The sequence below is a fragment of the Phalacrocorax aristotelis genome, chromosome 20 (genome assembly GCF_949628215.1).
Source record: "Phalacrocorax aristotelis chromosome 20, bGulAri2.1, whole genome shotgun sequence".
In the NCBI taxonomy this organism is placed as follows: domain Eukaryota; kingdom Metazoa; phylum Chordata; class Aves; order Suliformes; family Phalacrocoracidae; genus Phalacrocorax; species Phalacrocorax aristotelis.
The window spans coordinates 4,778,295-4,798,646 of NC_134295.1; the positions used below are offsets into that span (position 1 = coordinate 4,778,295).

The 20,352-nt window shown below is 39.9% G+C and overlaps 1 protein-coding gene across 2 annotated transcripts in view; it reads right to left on the minus strand.

Annotated features, from left to right (window-relative positions):
* Positions 1-10,183: 10,183 nt before the first annotated feature.
* Positions 10,184-20,352, minus strand: part of MACO1 (macoilin 1) — a 30,802-nt gene continuing 20,633 nt past the window's right edge. For both annotated transcript variants that reach the window (XM_075114494.1, XM_075114495.1), the window contains exons 7-11: positions 15,524-15,682; positions 15,144-15,326; positions 14,180-14,300; positions 12,503-12,677; positions 10,184-11,364 (exon numbers count right to left, since the gene is read on the minus strand). In XM_075114494.1, the coding sequence (XP_074970595.1) occupies positions 11,162-11,364; positions 12,503-12,677; positions 14,180-14,300; positions 15,144-15,326; positions 15,524-15,682 (841 nt within the window). In that variant the 3' untranslated portion in view covers positions 10,184-11,161. The remainder of the gene's footprint in view (positions 11,365-12,502; positions 12,678-14,179; positions 14,301-15,143; positions 15,327-15,523; positions 15,683-20,352) is intronic.

The following is a 20,352-nucleotide window of genomic DNA, read 5'->3' on the forward strand; positions in this document are numbered from 1 at the left end:
TCTGGCAGAGACTCACCTCTTGATATTCCCACTCTTAACTATGTTTCCTTTTGCAAAACACACTAGTTTCATCCCTCTGATGAAGCAATGAGCTCGGGAGTGTCCAGAGGGACTTGCAACATTATTAATGCGTAAAAGCCAGCAGCTACACGCAATGCCTTACTCAAAGAGAGTTTGGTTTTGGTTTAAACTGTGAAATTAAACATCCGTTCTCCTAACAGCTACAGAACTTGGCAGCACCGTGACAACGCCCCTCCTACAAGGCTCTCGATGGCTTTTCTCTAGGTTGCACGCTATCCTTATTTTAAATAGGGAAAAAAAGTTCAAAGCACACACAGGTTAAATGCTTCGCCTGAAACCACAAAGAAAGAGAGTGGCGGGGTTGGGAAAAAATGAGGTCTCTTCCCACCCTTCAGGAAAATCAAAATGTTAAGCCAGATTCTCGATGTCCTTTCCAATTAACTTTCAGTAGAGGAAAATAGTCAAAGTGCAGGTTCAGTATTGAAATGCTGTCACAGACTCTGGCTAGCCTGCAGTTAACTTGCCCCTACGAGATCGGATCAGAAAGGCTCAGCAGCATGCCTTAGACCTAAAATTAATAGAGAAGATCACTCTTCAGCTGGAGCAATGGGATGCCCATCTCTTTTGGGAAAGATACCTGCTGGTGCCGTTCAATTCAATTACACCTGAAGATCGTATGCGGGCAGCTGCACACAGAGGTTTCGGGATGACCCCTCCCTCCCAGCCGCACCGCAGGCTGCGTTTTCGCAGCACAGATTATTGCTAGACACTTCTGATTGCACATAATTTCTGCACAGATTGTGGGTGTAAAAACATAGCACCCGCTCATTTCCTTTGCATGTCTGCCACGTGCTAGCTGAGCTCTCAGGAAACCGTGCGCAGCGACAGCCCTTTGGGCTGCAAACCACCCTCAGCCTGAGGTTCATTTTCAGTTACGGATACAGAAGGAGGTGCCCATGCCTCATTCGAGGAAGCACAGTAACAGATGTAATTGCTCCCACTTAATTAAGAAGGGTGACCTTCGGGTTGCAGCTGTCCTACGGCAAAACAGCTCTTCCTCCAAGCTCATTGTTTAGGATGATCAGGCGGAGCGTAGTAGGGAGCACCACTGCATATCATGAAGAGAAGGTAATTGTGCTTTCACCTGCTATTACAGAGACAGGTTTTCTACTCAGGCTTGCAGATGACCTTCTCCAATCAAACATTAACTTTGCAGCAAACAATCATTAGGGAGCATTTGCAGGCTTTAATAATTAACGCTTTTATTAATCCACTGACTCCACTTCAAGCAACAGGTCTCTCCAAAATTAATTCTGTTGCCATTTAGAGGAGAAAGAAATGAACACCATTTCAAGGCGGAGAAGGAAGAAGGTATTTAGATTCCACTGCACTGTCTAAAGATACTGGATCTGCTCCTAGAACTGTAATTATGCAACTTATTAACTGAACTGCCAAACATAAGGCTATGTAATTTTCAAAGCCTGGGCTTTGAGAAATAGTATTACTGGCAGCCGTGCAATCCAAAATCCAATCAAGAAAGACCACAAACTTTCAACTGGCTGGAAGTCCATCAGCTGCTTATTGGCTGCAAAAAGCAAGGGAGATGAAGAAAGAGGTCCAGCTAAGCAAATTATCTCCTTCAGAATAAGGGACCTGCTTCTCTAAAGAGCCAAGCAATGAGCGGGGAGAGAGATGCATCTTCAGAGCTGTACTGCATAGAAAGCCCAGCTGGGAGGGAGTAACTTCTGCCTGTCAAGCAAGATATCTCAGCTCAGTGATTGCTTTGGCTTATGGGACTTTGCAGTTGTGCTGAGAACTCCAGGAATTTTAAAGGTCAAAAAAAACCCCCAAACCCCAACAGGGACCCCAAAGCATGCCGTGGCTCAGTTGCCAGTGATGATTTTGAATCCCTGCCCAATAGCTCTTTTAAGTGCTATCACAAAACAAATAAAGTTGCTGTTTCACAAGCTAACTAGAGACTCAACCAGATCAGATACAGAAACTGGGAAGAACTCAATGGATTTCTTACCCTTACTTTTTTGCTTCCTTGGATCACCATGTATTTAAGAGCAGGGCAGGCACGAGGCCGGTGCAACTGAAATACAAAGAAATTGCAAAGCAAACTCAGCTAAGGGCAGAAGGAAATCTGTAAGCGTTAATTAATGTAACTGCTATTAAACATGCAATGCTGAAAAAATAAGGAGCAAGTGCTGAGAAAATTCTCCCATTTAATCCTTCTCCCTCCTATGTCTCCCCCCTGCCTCTCCAGATCAGCTTCCATGGGGCAATTAGCTGCCTTACCATTTTTCAGTTAAAAACCCCCTTTTTGCAGCAAGTCGCAGTGACAGGGCTGGGAGCAGAACCTACTCTTGCTCAGGGCTTTGCAGAGCTTTGCCTAAACCACCAGATAATGCTCCCTTTTGAGTGGTTTGGTACATGTGGGATAATTGAACAGGCTCCCTCTGCAGTGAATAACTATTGCCTTTCTGTTTGAATACTTGAGGAGCGTTTTGACTTTCTAAGTATTGCTGCCATTTAGAAACACAGCATGAGAATCAGACTGTTAATGCATTACTGTGTGCCATAATATGTAGTAAAACTCATGGTTTCAATTCCTCCAGCTTCTCCCCTGTCAATGCCTAAGTGGGGGTCCTGCCGCTCTCCATCGCGTTACTACATTTCCCTCCTTTTTTCTTTAGCTATGGTAAATCAGAAACAAATTAAAAAGAGAGGGATCAGAAGATATCAGACTCTTGTTAGAAATATGCATATACTTAGCTTTCCCTTTTATTGTTACTGAAGTTTTGCAGCTGTGGGCAAGACAAGACATAGGAGGAAGCCAAATATTTTACAAAATATCTGCCAGAGAAATTCCTACCTGTAAACTATTACATGCAGCCCCTGCATTTCTGTATGTCTGAGCTCAGTGAAGCCCCCCTCAGAAATATTGACTATTTTAATAATGCCCTGTACTGGTTTTGGCTGGGCTAGAAATAAACATTTAAAACAGCAACAAATACGGAGTGAGATTTAACATATTTCCCTGAGAAGCCAAGAAACAAAAATCCCATTTTACAGATGGGTAAGCAAGTAGGGAGGAGTTAAATGATTTCCTCCAGAATCTTGTCACGAGGAAGATGGTATTAAAGTTACAATGATCCTGATTTCTTGGCATCATTCAAAATTGGCCGCGACCCTCTGAAGCCCAATATACAAAATAAAGTCCTTGCAGCCAGAGCAGATTAGATGCTTCAAAAGCAAAGCACGAATGGCAAGACCACTGTCTGAGAAGGAACAATGTTAACTTGTCGTCAGCCAAGCCTTTTTGTTTTAACAAGTACGACTCGGTTTGCTTTAAATAGGCTTTAAGACAAAGTAGTTGCACAAACACACTAACTTGCAGTATGTGCAGTCCTGTGGATAGGGGTCTTCTGATTAACTCTGAAGCCTAGGAAGGCTCGGCCTCTACGCAGAGCTCTTTCTGCAGCAGCTAATGGTCTCCCCCTCCTCTACACAACTGCCTGTTTCCTCAAAGACTGTAGGAGCTTGTATATCCTTAGTATTAACAATTTGCTGCCAATTTTAACTGAAATTAGCAAACTGATATCAAAACTAAGCTGAAGCAGACAGTCACTCAGCCATATGGAAATACTTAAATTTCCATATGACGACCAGGTAAGAGAGAGTAGGAAATATACTTCCACGTTTCTGCATAGAGACAGAAAATTATGAGCATCAGGCTTTATCAGTCTGCACCTGTAAGGCACAGTTACTGGCACTCAGAAATATGTGTTAAAAAGATTACCCATAACGTATAGAATTTCTTTTAATGTAGTGGCACAAAATAGATGAATGATACTCAAGCAAATTCAGCAAATTTAAATAGGCATCTGGAAAAAATGTGTCCTTGTGAAACATTAAAGGGATCATTTGTACCTGGTAAACCAGCTGTCCACTGACAGAAAGAGCCTTGAGGTCTCACTTTGCTGCAAGTGGGTTTGGAAAGTTGCGCTAATGATATGTAAAAATGCCATTACGAAAGGGCAGGTCCATTTTTATACCCTGCACTCACATTGATATACTGACTCCTCGGAGCAGCAGACATGAATCTTTAGATGTAGCAGCAGTTTAAGCCTGAATTACTAGGTCTTATTCGAGTTGCCAGCTCTGCCAAGGGCTTGAACCTGCTGAAATTCACACAGCAAGATGAGTTTTGTGAAGAGCTCAGCTTCCATCTGGTCACCAGAACATGCGCTGAGCTCCTTGGCAAACCCAGTCCCAGCAGAGCGGTTTTCTGAGGTGCAGAGGAGGGGGAGCAAACCCAGCATACTTGCACCTAGCTAGCCAAGTCATAAAACAGGAACGCTGCTGTGCTTCTAGTTTGATTGATTTCTCCCTCCTCTTCTGCAAGTTCACTCAGGCTCTGAGCGCTTCAGGGCAAAAAGCCCCCTAGTTTTCTGCATACACGTAACACAAGGCACAAATGCTCCGAGTTTGGTCCGGGCTTGTAAGCGCTACTTATAGATTACTAATGTATGGAATAAAAAAAAGAGTTAGAAATAACTAAATGGAAGGGGGGGGAGGGGGGAAACAGGGAAAGCAAATTCATTCCATAATCCTCCTCATCTTAAAAGCATAACCTCCCACCCACCAGCCCGCTCAGCGCGGCTGTACAGCTGCGTGGCAACGCACGCTGTACACGCCAGACAATGAGACACAGCACAGCGCTTAAAAGAACCAGTGTGGAGAATTGCATTTAAATGAGGAAGCCAAAGGAATGAGCTAATGAAGGTCAGCTCCACGAGAACAGGGTGTTAATAGGACGTCCTACAGCACTGGTGTGGTTTCTACCTGCCCCATGTTAAAATTTGCTATAAAGTGTTAATCTGAAGTTTAAAAAAGAGTATTTGTAAACATACCGTATTTTCAATGTAGTGACTTTTGATGCTGGGCGTCGCTTACTATAAGCTGAACTTTAATGAGAAGCATTATTCTCAATAGAAATCTAAACCAGCTCTTCCAGACAAGTCAATACACTTGCAAATAGTTTCAGCAACTTGTTTTTAGCCATAAGTCATCAGATACTGGATCATAAACCAGACTTTAGTCCAGGACTAAATGTTTTTCACCTGCATTTCTAAGTAATACCTTTCTTTTATGGGAGGTGACAATTCTACACCTCTGGATAGCCACGACATAATGGCCTGTAGGTATCATGAATAGCCATGGAACTTTGAAAGGTATTTAAGCTGTAATATTAGTGTTCCCAAGGGAAGAGAGTTACTGGCAAGCTGCAGCCGAAGCAGGCAGACACCCAGTAAAGGCAGTTCAGCAGGTAAGTACCATCACCACAGACAGAAGGAGGGTGAAATACTACAGGTGTATACCCTGTGGAAAGTTTCCTGTATTTCCATCCATTTCAACCAAGGATCTATATCGCTTCGGCTTCTGATTATGGAGAATAAAGCAAAGCCTTCTTTCTTGCCTTTCTTTGTATCTCTGTATAGTCTCACATGGAGAGAATGTTTGCATATTGATTATACTTTTATTATCACACAAATCCATGTATTTCTGAGCTCTCCAGGCTTCCCAAGATGAATTTCCTATTCTTTCACGTAATGGAAAGACTATGAAATAACATTCAGATGTCCATTTAAAAGGAAATGGAATTTTTTCCAGTATGTTGGTGACTGAGTAAGGTTCATGATTTGCTCGCTGAGCCAGGCCAGGCTCACTCCAGGCATCCTGGGCCCTCTCGTGGCTGTTTCAGAGAGGACACAAAGTACTTTTCCTTTCAGTAAGTTCTCACTTTGAGAAAACTCCAAGACAGGTTCTCTTTGGGCCCTGCAGATCTCAAATATTTTCACTGAAAACTGCTGTGAACCACACCACTTAGTCTCAGATCCAAACTTACTTGGGATTTAGGGGTATCTGGACTTTTTTTTCCTTCAAGCTAGTCACCAATAAAACACCACTTCTTTTTTCCCCATCAACACCGTTCAATATTTTAAAACTTAAAGCCTCTAAGGATGGCATATGATTCAGATTCTTTACAGATACGGCACCCTGCTGCCCTCCAAAGAGCCCCAGGGGCTTTGCAGACAGAAACGCATTCCCATGGGCAATGGATGCACCCTAGATAATGGCTTCCGTTTGCTTTTTGATACATGGGACTAAAAGCAGATGAAGCATAAATCTTCTCATGATAAAAATTGCTTGCAATTATTTTATATGGCAGTTAATTCATAGATAGGTCTAAGAAAAAAACAACCCTAAACCTATTTAAAAAAAGAAATTAAGATAAACAGATGGTTTTAAGTGACAATACACCTGAAAAGGTTACAAAAAACAGAGAGACTGCCTAAAAAGATCATCAAGAGACCAAACTGTTTCGTCAAGGTTAATGAAAGTTAGGATATAGTGACAAACGCATGAGCAAACAGATCAGATTAAGTGAGCAATTACGGAGATAAAGATTGTAAAATGCTGGTTATTTCAATCTTGTAAGAATCCCTTGGTTTTAGCACCGTCTTAAATTGTCTTTAAAACGCTTGTCATGCATTTTGCATAAGGAATGTTTCAATCAGACTTTGAATGGAATGGCTTGAAAGCAAAGGATAAGAAAATTCACCTGAAGCTGACACTTGGTTTATGGCCAGGGTACTGCATTACAGCTGTGTTCGTTAGGAAAAGGAAATTGTTAAGCTACTGCTGTGGGGTAGAGCAAGAAAAAGCTGCATTTCCCCACAAAATCTGTACTACTCCTGGAGCACTTCCAGAAACGTAAAGAGACCAGGCTACCTTTCACTAACTGCCACTATTATTTTATGATAATTAAACCATTATTGTTCATACCAGCTAAATTTTGATGGGAAATAATTTCTTGTTAATTATGTAAGGCATATAGTTTAAAGATTTTCATTGTAAGCACTAAAACCCCGTATTTTCTGAACCTGACAACATGCTCTAGAACAGCATAATTACCACTCAGATTACAGGTAAATGAGCCACTTACATCTGAACTTGATTGAAAAGGATTCTTGCCCTTTTTTCTGCCTATTCTCCTTTATTAGCAGTGCTTTACTCAAATGGTTGTGTATTATTTTAGTGCATCATAGAAGCTGATTCAATTAAGATACTGTGGCATCTCAGATTTCATTTTTATAATCTATTATGTATTATCCTGCTGAAGGTCCATTTCTGACCTTGACTTCCAAATTGCAATACAAGAAAAGGAAGTGTCCAGCAGCAAACAAACACCCCCACTGCACATTAGCTCCTGTGTGAGTATTTAATAACATTTGAGCTTATGACTAAAACTTGTGAGTTTAAAAAAAGGTGGGGGGAGGGCAAATAAAACACCCCAGCAAAACCCCAAGCAACTTACTGCTGCAGATGATCAAGTTGCTGCACTACAGTGGTGCTCAGTGCCAGCAGCACACAAACCTGTTTGGACGAGGCCAGGTGCAGACTTTGGGCTAGGCTCTCTTTCCACCCTCAGAGGCTGATCTTGGGAACGGTCTTATTCTCAATAGCAGGCACTATTGGTAAAGGAAAAGGGTTAAACTTTTTAATAGAGTGTTTCCTATCAAATGCTATTGGGAAGGAGTTCAATTTTTATATTGAAGTGCAAAAAAAATCCATCTGTTGCGTGCAAATATTATCAATAACAAGATATTTGGAGCAGCCAGCTCCCGGACACGATAACGGCAGATCAGGAAACGCCAGAAGGCACGTTTCCCTTGGCGTAAGAAACAGTCTGGGAGCCAGTTACTCTAGCGTGCAATGCCAGTGTGCTTAAGGCAATGTGGAGGTAAGAAAACAACTTCCAAATCCAATTTAACAATTAAGAAAAAGGAAAACCAAACCACAAGTTTGTTCTGCTTAGACACTTCGGAGGAAACACCTACTTTAAGGTAAATGGAAGTTCACCTGCTTTCCTGCACTGACGTTGGTATCTGCAGCTTCGTTTCCAGCTGGCCATAGAGGACATTTCAGTCAAAGCAGCCATTTTTTCCTTTCTGGAAGTTATTTGATAAAGCAAGACTGAGTTCAATATAAGCATTTAAGCCCTCCCTTCCCCATCACCATGAAATATGCTATGAAAGGGAACTTAGTTCATCTTAGCACAGTTATAGAACAGATTCTATGAATAAAGGAGCTTTTCGTTAAATATTAAAAATAGAATTACATATTGCTTTCCGCTCTACTTAGAATTTTAGCGAGGATAAACCCTGAGGTGCTCAAAACCATTACATAGGAGTCCTGTCTTTCCATTACCTTTCTTCCTAGACTTACGCTGGCTGGAAAAAGTTCTGGATAGTTCAGTCTTTCTTTGGCAGATGTCTCTAGAGTATTTATTCTGCAGTAATGTTTCAAAATTGACTGTAGAAAAAACAAAACACCCTAGGTGACCCTTCTGCAGTCTTACGTTGTTAAATTCCCCATGTATTAAACTTGCAAGTACAATTTATGATGAGTCATTAAGATATTTTCCATTTGAGACATTTAAATATTTAAAGAGCCAGAGGCTGGCTGGCGTAAGATTTGAGTGCTTAAATTACCTCCTTCCACTCACTCCACTTACCCTGCAGAGCAGACTCATGCCCGCAGATACCTTCACCTTTCCTAAAGGAACATTTCCGTTTGAACTGAGGAGGGTACCCGAGAATGCAACTTCTGCTGCACTGCAACGGGATCTGTTAAAACTGCAAGCTTCTCTGATGTATTTTGATTAGGAAATGATCTAGGTGTATGTCTGGTGGGGGTTTGAGAAGAAGAAAAAAAAAAGAATGTGTCCTCAGGGACCCGGGAGGTTCTGGCAGCAGCAGAATCACAGAATAGTTGAGGTTGGAATTTCTTGGTGCCTGAAACATTTTACCTGGAGGCCTAATGCAGTCAGAGAACACCCGGGTCAGGACCAGCTATGGCAGTAGCCAAAGCAAAGATGTAAAAGGCAGCTCATTTGCCCTGAATACAACTGCAGGATTCCCAATAAAAAAATTTACATCAGGAACTGTGGCTGCTAAGAGAAATTAAGCAGATATACTGAAAACCAGCGACAAGTTGTTCTTTATCTAGACAAGGACAATGCTTACATCCCCAAATCGTCCATCTTGGCTTTGCTTTTGCAGCAAGGAGAATGGCAGGAAAGGAACAAAGGCTGAACTTAAAGACATACTTTGGCAATTCTCAAGAAATTTACCTTTCTGGGTTTGGTGTTTTTTTTTTTTTTAAGAGCCCAACAACAGGGTAACTTGCAAAGTATATACACAAAAAACCATACATTCTTCCTTCTGTTTCACAGAAGTGAAGCTCTGGTGCAGAAGAGAAGACTTACCTGGAATAACAGAGTGCTCTTTAAACAAAATTGTTTTCTTTATACCAGGCTAAATTAGGTCAGTTAAAAAGGCAAAAAAAATTTGTTGGTTTTTTTTTTTATCTGCAAGAAAACGTTTATTCTTTGTAAACCCCACAGAAAAAAAGAATGCAGCCAAGACCAAGTATTGAACGAAAATTGTGCCAAAGTAGGCAGCAAAATGGGGGAACCTCAACACAAAAAGTCAGTGACAATATTTCATGTTTTGCACAAAGATGAAAAACCTATGACATTTCTGAGTAACACTTTTATGGTGACAATTACACAAGATGATTCAAAAATGCAAATGACAGCAACATGCACACCTGGCTAAAGCTAGTTGTTTTATCCCAAAAGAATATCTGTGATTAAAATGATGACATTTTAATACTTCTATTGACTTGCGTGTCCTACTTAATTTTTTTTTTAATGAGGCATACATGCCAATTTACATGAAGCTTTTTAAAAATTCTTTTCTTTTAAAAAAAAGAACTTTGTCCTTCAGAGCCCACTGCATGTTTGCAAAATCAAAAATGTTGGGTTTGTAATTCTGCTAGTTTCTGATACAGTTTTGCTTCCCACCCCTCCAGTCCCCACCCTCAAAAAATCTGAAACACTTCAGAAGTTGCCAGTGCAAACACTTTCTATCAATGTACAACATACATTTTAACTTAAACCTTTGTGCAATTTATGAGTTTCCTTTAAAACTCCTTAAAAACTCCTTGGCACAACAGCTGAAAAATATTCAGCTCCATTTAAACTGTCGAACACAAGGTGATATATAAAGTGTAAATCACAGCTGAATAAAATAAAAAAAACCCAGAACTGCAGCTTTTATTAGCCAGCTTTACAGTCTCTTGTATACAGTACATTGCACAGTTCCGCCTTCACAATAACGCTTCCTGTATTAATATTGTGCCTTCCACGATGCAGTATAATCAAGGCAAGTTACAGAACACTGCTGAGTTTATATCAAAATAAACAGAAGATGTAACCTTGGTTTATAATGAACATCCAAATTACCATGTACAATTTGCAGTAGACTCTGTAATGAGCTTGATATATAAGCTAGATGACAGTGAAGGGGGAAAAAATAGTTTAAACTATCAAGTTTCCTCTTGAAATGTCTTTTTCCAAGGCACTGCGAACAAGACTGTTAGCAATTCTCAATGACTAAAAACACCAATGGGAATATAAATATTTCACACAACAACCACTGTCACATCATCATCATCATCTAGAGTCTTATTCTCTCCCTTAAACAACGCCCCTGAAATTTGTTTGGTCCTTTGGGGGGTAATCAAATTATCTTCTGCAACATCACATATTTGTATTTAATACATCTATAAATCAAAGCTTTGTTAGATTATTTAACCCTTTCATTGTAAAAACTAAAGGTTTTTCCTCACTATTTCTGAATGAATCTGCAAATTCGACTTACAAAAAAAAAACCTGAAAGGGTTCAAAATCAAGCAAAGCCCTGTCTTTTTCAAGAGGAAACCATGCAAGAGTACATAAAAAGGCAAAATTGGCTACTTGAAAACCAAGAATTGTTTTTAATGCATTGGCCAAGGAAAATAAATTGCAAAGTTCTGTGAGGTTTTCTAAAAATTTACAAGAAAAACTGATGGGCAGTTCTAGTCAATCCAGATGTTCTTTTATCCTGTTTTAAATGACAACAAATACAGTCTCACACAATACAATTTCATCTTGACTGCAAGAGACACTCCTGTGTGATGCCTTCAGCATGACAAAATTACTGGGCAAAAAGAAAATTGGCATTCATTTCTTCAAGGGCTGATAAACAGAGGCATTGGGATCAAGTCCAGAAGGGCTGGTCTCCACAAATTTGGAAGAGTAATGTGGGGAAACAGGACTCAGAGTGCTGGTGGCTGCAGTGTATGTTATGCTGGGCATTACTGCCATAACTTCTGCAATCTTCTGTTTTAGGTCCTTGATTTCCTGATCTTTTTGAATGATTTGCCCTGAAAACAGCAAATAACATCACTTAGAACCAGCAGCATGGTTTCACCCTCCACCAACTGTTCAATGGTAAGAGCTCTTGAAACAAAACTCCCAGAAGACATTCGGCGCTCTAACACGACATCAGTAAAAGCACAACTCGCGTAACTCCTGGTTTGCATTGAGGAACTATGTTTAATTACCTCTTGTTACCACGTAACGCAACTAGACGTAGCACTTCCACTACAGTCTGCATTGGTTGGATTCATAGCTGCACCACACCAATAAGATTACTTCTACGGTTCAACCTTTTTCTGCACTTTTCTGTTCACATTTTACAAGCACCTCAAAGGAGCGTGAGTGTTTGTGCATTAAATGTATTCTTTATTTTCCAAACTGTCCTATTCTCACTGTTTTTCTAAACCCACTTTGCGCATACTCACAACATCCCTACAGCAATTTATGAAACTACGTAAACACCAATGAACTGAAAGAAAAAAATCCTCACTCTAATCAAGTTCTCCTGTAACCAAGCAAACTTCTGCAAGAAAATTGAACAAGTATTGAATAAAAAGGTTATTTGATTTTGCTTCATGCTTTGCACCGCTGAACAAAGGACAGCCTGGGCAGGGTTTTACACTGGCTTCATGCTCCCTCTGGTGGCTGCAACACCAGCCCAACACGGACACGAAGTGTCCATGCTTACCTCACCAGCGTGAAGCTTAAAACAGGTTGGCTTATTTTCCTCCCCCCCACATTTAGGTTGTATTTACTTCAGGAGTATCAAGATATTATTAGGATTCAAGAGGAGGAGCTTAATAGATGGCAACTATTATTTTATCTTCTCGCTCTTTAAAATTGGTTCTCCAGCTTTAAGGTAATGGTTTATAAAAACTATAGAAAATCATCATAAATTAACTTAAACACCCATCTTGACGTTTATTGTCTTCAGTTTAATTGCCTGGAAAAATTAGGTCAGCTGATCAACTGGATTGCTTAGGCTCACATTCACAGAGCTGCCAAAGACAAAAGCCCACTGGAAGCCGAAATGCGGCGTGGGGACTGGAGCCCACCCCTAACTAAAAACGTAGGATATTCCTTCTGTCATACTTTCACTATTTCAGTCGGTGCTACACGTTGAATTAAACTATCCCATGTTACCTTGGGCAATCTCAAGCTGCCGTTTTGCATCTCCTAATGCAGAGAACAGATCCAGCTTGATTCTTGTCTCTGCACTCAGGCTGTTCTCTAAGTGCTGTGTTTTATCCTGCATGGCTGAAAGTGCTGACATTAACACCTCCGTATCCTTCTCATTTTCCTTGTACTTCCGCAGTTCCTGTAGGAGTAATTAGGACAAATGTTATTCTCATCGACTTTACACATGAGATACACCGAGAAGTCTTTCTCTTCCCCATAGCACACCACTGGGCCTGGTATTAATACTGTAAAATTAAAATGATGGTTAATTAAGGACACTGTAATATTACCTCCAGTAATTATACATGACCATCATACAAGTGATTAAAGCCATATTGTATAATACATAATTACAGTGTGGTGAACAAGTACCATTTACTCTGCCTCTCAGCCCTCTATCATCCGTATCGAGACCCTCCACCCAGAAATCCTCCTCAGCACTTCCAAGTGCCAGCTAAGCAGCCGCGCAGCGCTCTTAGCCAAGCTGTGGAATACGAACACACCTCCCACAAGCAAAATGGCTAGAATGGGGACCGATCTCCTGCTAGACACTTTACAGTGATACTAAATAAGCATTTTAAGCTATTTCAGTTGGCTGGTGAGAGGGATTTCTTTACCTCACAATACTTCCCACATTGAACCTAAGTGTGCTGCAAACCCAAAATTTAGGAAAGTGAAAAGGAGGGAGTAAGTATTCTGCACATAGAGACAGGCACCTCGTGGCTGGGAAGTATGCGTGAACAGTTTCACTAAGAAAAAAAGAAATACTATACAACAACAACAACAACAAGTTCTATACTTTTCGGTGAAGAAACAATAATACAAAGGGGGAAATATTAATGCCTGTAACAAAAAGCTTCTCCAACAGTTTGAAGATGGCAATAATATTAAAAAAGCTTGATTACTACTGGTTTTAATTATCTGAAAGCCATGCTCATGTTCTCCATGGATAAACCACACTTGTTTTCAAGGGTTTGGTAAAACCAGGAACAACAAGGCTGCATATGTTATTTGGAAGCAAGTTCACAATAACACCAGGTGGGTTTTGAAGAGTGTCTAAAAAGCCACAAGGCATTAAAAACACATATTCATGCAAATTGTCGGTTGACAGTCCGAGTACCTCTTTAGGAAAGAGATTTTAAAGGAATAAAGTCCACTTCAACTCACACATTTCAGCTCAAACTCTAACATGCCAGACAATGTGTCTGCAAAAAAAAAAAAAAAACACACCACAAAACACCCCAATAATTCTCAAAAACCCCGTCTGGCCAGTGATGAAGACTGCATTGAACACGCAATCTTACTTGCTAGCTGTGAAATTTGTAACGATACAGACTGGCAACAAGCTCCTTGCATTAGACAAAAAGTGTTGTTGAGGGGATTATATTCTCCGTCTACGCAGACCATTGGTTCAGGGAAGAAAAATTCTAGTAATTTAAACAGCTAAGTGGTGTGGAGCTGAGACTATTAACCTTTCTCATACCCACGTTCTTACAAAGCCTGATGGAAGACATGCAACACAGACATCTGAAGAGCATAATTCTTGAAGGTGTTGATTGCCTCTTACGTAGATCCACCAATTTCAGAGGGCTGAAAGCAGTCATTGGGATGCTGATCTAAGCCCTGGTCCTTTCTCATTACCTGAACTTTCATTTCTAGTTCTCGTATCTGATCTTCTTTTAGCTTTATGTCAATTGTTAGCTTCTTGCACTCTGTCTCCAGCTCTCGGATACGATTTCGTAAAGTTTCAGTACATTCTCCTCTGCAGAAAAAAGCATTAAAATAGAAGGTGGTGAAATAAGGAGGCGGCTGTCAATCCTGAACTGTTTATAACATGAAAATTAATATAAATATTGAAGGATAAAAAGAGGAAGCCAACTTTGTTCTTTTCAGCACAAGAATTTCCCTTAAGGCAACAACGCAAAAAGCTGCAAAGAGTTACCCAACATTATGCCTAAGGTATTAGGAAATTTGGAGTAATTATAAAATACAGAGAACAGAAAATCAGAAATCATTCTTTTTAGACATTTGGAGCACTGCAGATTAAAGTCATCCACGCTGGTGCCATTCTTTCATCTTGAAAAACTTCCCACCTGTGTTACTACTGAAACACCACTCTGCTGAGCACTGGCAGCCATTGGCTAGAGCAGAATACTTTGAAGATGTGAGATCAAGACACTATTTTGGTCAATGTCACTGCACAAATCCTTGATTCACAGTCCCCACATGAAAGAGGATGTTCCTTGATTTAAAGCAGACTGACCCACGGAGGGTACAACACCTCCCTGTTAGCACAATCAAGGTGCAGCAGATAATTTTGAGTATATTCATCCTTTACACCATGTAAATGTAACGTATGTGAGTACTGAGACTCAGCTCCACGGAAGGAGGTCTCCCAGTCCTCCCGCTGCCTCAACACAAATAAACCTCTTAACACAAATAAAGCTTTTTTTTTTTCCTTTTTAAATCAAATATAGACTACACCTTTATGTACAGAAGAGTGAAAAAAGCCTCCCCAAATCCCCCCAAAACACATTTCAGTAGCATCAACTACATTTCAGTAATTTTCCGGAGCTGAGCTTGCTTCTAGGGTAGAACAAAGTACCTTGTAGCAGCAGCAAATGCAACAGCACGTGCAGCAGTTGCTTCTTCCAACTTCTTTCTTTTCTTTTCTTCCATTAATTGTTTTTCTACAAAGGCTCGTGCTTCCTGCTCTGCCTTTAATTTCTTCTCCAGCTGGCTGATCATTTGTTTGTCTTTTTGTTTCATTTGTACAGCATTGTGTAATCTGGAAGGTAACAGGTATGGGATGATTTAATAGAGGATTTTACCTACTAAAAATAAATTGCTGCCAATGGTCCCAAATGAATCTTGCTCATATTTGCAGAAAAGTGCCTCAAATTTTGTGGAGTCTTACCATAATACTTCCCCTTTACCAGACTAGTCATCAGCAACTAATTTACACAGCTACACAGAAACACATACTTGTTCTGAAGCAGTTCATTTTCTTGCCGGAGCTGCCCGTTTTCGGATCGAACTCCCCGCTCTGTGTTAGTCAGAGAACTGATCTGACTACGTAGCTCCTGTTCGATCTGCCTGCTTGCTTGCAGGTCAGCCTTTAACTTTTTAATATCTTGTTCCAACCTAAGAAAGAGAATTTCAAAAGACAATTGCAACTATTTCTCAGTCGCCCAAAGGTTCGAGCACATTACATAAAAATAAGCAGAGTAAACATCACACCATCTGCCACCCCCCCAAACCCTTGATTCTTAAAAGTAATAACTCTCAGAAATTCTGCCTATCCTTGCTAAATAATAATAATGTTTTATGTAACTATATATATGTAGTTGTATGTACAGCTATAGACAGACTTCATAACCTCCCACGGGAACTGTATTTTCCTCCATGCGCTGCAGAGTTGTAAACCAGATCCTACGATCCTATGGAATTATATGTTTCCTCTTCAAGCAGAAGTGAAATGGGTAAGTCTGAGAAGCTGTAAACATACGAACAAATTTTACTGTTCTCAACAAATTATGAGTTTCATTTGTTAGTTATAGCTGAGCTATGGAGCGTACTGCTGAATTCTCACCTAAACATGTGAGGGTTGTGGTGGTTTTTTTTTTTTGTTGTTGTTGTTGTTTTTGTGTGGTTTTTTTTCCTTGAATACATGATATGTAGATTGAATAAAGAGTATGTGTTGAGGCATCCACAGTTCAGGAGTCAGTAAATGCAGTTTAAATTGCTCCTGAACAGAGACCATCTGCCATGCACTTAACTGTAGCTTTAGAAAGTTCTTGAAGGCTCGTGCAAGCTTATTAATGAAAATATTTTCAACAGAATTGGTTAAATAAAACACAAATCTCTGAAGAGAGGCCCCCAGCTCACTTTCATTTTTTTCCCCAAGTTTTAGAAATAAGCTTATTGATTCTTAGAATAAAAACACATCACAGGTGAATAATCAACCATTTTTATGAGCACTGTGTTACATACTTATTTAAAGCAAATATGCCTCTCAGTCATTCACACATAATCCTCATTTGCTGTCAGTTATTGATTTTAAAGTTTTCCAATGTTAATAAAGAAGATAAAGATGTTCTTATTTCCTGAAGTTCCATACAGAATTAGCAGTAGTCAAACATTAAGACTTGGGGAAAATAGTCACAAAAGCCAAAATGACCTGCCCTTATCGACATTCGCTAGCGCAGATGGACGGTTATAGCTTCTTGTCCTCATAATGAAAACATTTAGCTCTTTTGGGCTTCAGTGCGGGAAAATCTCACCCGAAAATGCTAGTGAGGTGTAATGGTATGAGGCATAACAACACCCTGTGTGAATGAATCAAGAGGTTAAAGGTGGACTCATCAAACTTATGGAAATTCATAAAAGTACATCTGTAACAGGGTAAAACTACTCTTAAGAGGTCTACTGGGTAAATTAACAGCAAGGAACAGCCTCTAAAAGAGCAGGGTCCATAATATCGCTCATATAACTCAAATGCCCAGATCCCACTTTCTACAGCTCTACTAAGCTGTCTTTCTAGTTATACTTGAACTACCTACTGGTAAGATGAATTCCTTTTAATATAGTACATATTGTGGTCAAATATACCTTTAAAAAGAAAAAAAACCCCAACTTACACTTAGTAGGGAAATAGTAATAGTACAAAGCAAATAAACATTTCATACTGAAGACCACAAGTCACTTCAACACCTTATACTCTGTTGCAGGAGGAAAAGAATTTGCACACCTAACCAAATATTCCTTCAACCATGCAACCACTGCATGCAAACCAAAAATGGAAAGCCCATCAGCAGATGTTATTAGGTATATACTTTCACCATGTTCAGTATGTTAAGTGATAGAGCTGGACAGTTGTCGGGCAATGATACAACAGTTCAATTTAGCCTTCCAACAAGCAGTAACTGGTTTAGAAAGAGCAAACTTCTTAACTGAAGAGAGCAAGACGCTGTAGGAAGCATTCACAGACTGCTGCCTGCCAACAGCTGATTGGTTTTAATAGAGGTTTCCATAAATAGGTGCAAAAAATGGTTGGTAGGACAATGAAGGAATGTACATAAATCACACACACTTTACATTGAGAAGTATCGTAAATAAGTTCAGCATACAACTCCACAGTAACATAACAACTGTGAAAATAAGAGACAGCTGTAAATAGCCTTTTCCCTGTAACTAAGACCATGTCAAACTTGCTCAAATAAGATATGCCAGGATTTATTTTGAGTATTTAGTATTCCAGGAAAAGAAGCATTGATCAGGTAAAGCCCGAATAAATCAGACGTGCTGACACAGGACAAGCTGAATTTGTATATTTGGCAACAGAGTATTGACACTAGTTCAAACTTCTTAAGCCATCTGGTTCATGGCATTCCTGCTGGTTTCAATGAGGGCTCTGTACCTGCAGTGCTCATGGGGCTGGTCCAGACTGTGCTATCTGTAGAGTGCACACAAACATGACCAGGCAGAACGCCTACTGTCCAAACCTGGAGGAAATGTACGAGGCTGCAAGCCACAGCCTGCCATTTTACTCAGCGTAGGTAAAAGTGTCCAACCAGGATGGCGTACGTTAAAATTTGTGAGAAGCAGGATCAGGAAGCGTTGCACTCATGATACATCGCTCAAATCCTGCCTGAACACAGAGCCAAAGCCTCCCGGATGTCCTTTCCACCTTAACTTTTCAAGCATGACCCAAGCATCAAATATTCATCTTTTTACTCTGAAGGACCACAGGGCCACCTGGAGTAACGTCTACAGAAAAATGAGACCAACCTGCCATCATTATGACTTTCACTGTAAATCACATATAGTCAGGATTAAACTCAACAAGAATTTATTAAACTCTGGGTGCTTCAAGTTGTTAATGAAAAACCAGTACCCACACCTCTAAGACACATCCAGAGAGACCACATACCAATAGAGTATTACTGCCTACGAGCCGCTGGCGCTGTTCGCCTGCAACCCTTCATTCACTAAATGCTGGAGAGAGGAGTTTCTGTTTCTTAGAAACTGCTAGCAGGTGTAAAGTGGGAACTATATACCTTGTGTGTCCATTAAAACACAAAAGACTCTGATTTACTAGCCACCACAGATGAGCTCACAGTAGGCTCAGGACTGAAAGAGCGACAACTTAACCGGTTCGACTTACTCTAATCAAAGGATTCCAGTACTTCTGTACATCTGAATTTTTCAGGCCACCATGCAGTTAAGAGTTTTTATGCTGTTGTGAAACAATCGCTCCTATCAGTACAGATGACCTAACTTAAACAGTCGAAAGACAGAATAACATACGTTAAGCATGATCAATCTACATACAGTGAGTGATCAACTACTGCAATGCAATCCCAAAGGGGCAGAAGAGAATTAATACAGAAGAAGCTAATCTCTTTCAAGTCAATGGCAGACAAAACCACTGGAAATTTACCTGTCAATGGACTTCTTTAGATATAAGTTTTAAAGTAAGATTTTACCAGATTTTAATTACTCCTTTTCATTATGCTGTAGTTTTTGCTATAGCTTTAAATACCAGAGCAGACACTTTCTGTAATTTATAGAGCAAATAAATGCTCTTTACGATCTAAAATTAGTTAGGAAGCTAATAATCCATCATAATGCATGGACCAAATGTTTCCTATATGGCTTCTCTCCCAGACCTGCCACAATTAGCTAGAGATACAGCTTCATTTCAAACAAACAAATAAAAAAAAGACATGAAGTTAGTTTCCCCTTGAAACCACATGTACTCCTTGCTTTCTCCGGTGTGTAACCATGTTCTTATCTATCTTATAAAGGCCAAACATTTTCATTCCAAAAATTTCCTCCTGCAGAACAGCAAGTTAAAGCTCTTCTTTGTATATAGACAGAGAGGTCATCCGTCATTTTCACAGGAATATAAGGAGATTAAACACACACTTTGTTGCCCCTTTCTAAAACAAAAGCACATCATCAAGGTAAACCAATACAAAGTCATAAAAGAAAGCTTTGCTGCCACAAGCAGAGACTAGTGTGTGGAGTTTTCCCTCCTCCCCTCTGAAATAGTCTGCACTACTTTTACAATGATAAATGACCCAATAAGACAGGCACTTTTTTATTATTATTCTTTCTTCCATTTCATTTTCTGCTTAAGTCTCTTATTTCCAGGCTTATTGGAAAAGTTATTTACAAAGCGGGGGTGGAGAAAACTTGAGTTCTAGAAGATACTTTTCTCTATTGCTGCAAAAACTACAAGTCATTTTAACACACGACTATTTTTAAAATAAGGGTTTAGTTGCAGATTATTACATCGTGCTCTTTATACAACTAAAGGCCAATTTCTTCTGGTTTGTCATCACCATAAATGCAGATATACCCATTTTCTTTTCTCAACACTGCCTTGTATCATTCCTGATCTCACCGACGAAAAGAATCAATAATCACCTCCAAGACTGTATTTTTCCAAATGCTTCAGGGAAGATTGATGGATCAACTTAAAAACAACTCAATTCAGCTTAATCCTCCTAAGTATTGAGGACTGGTGAATAACATATCCTTGTTGCTTAGTTTACTCGGTTAATGCAATTCCATAATCACCTGGCAATTGCACACAAATTAAACACAATTTGTATAAAAATTAAAGTTTTAAAAGACCCAGAAGGCACTCAGATGCTTTTTCTAAGAGACCCATTTTTTCCTTTGTTCTGTTCCAGCCCAATCTGTTGGCATAAGCATCCCCCGCAGTGAACGTACTTCTTTGAAGCAGCCAATGTGATCCCGCAGCATTGAGGCTCTCCTGCTGTAACTAATATGCTGTTACTAGC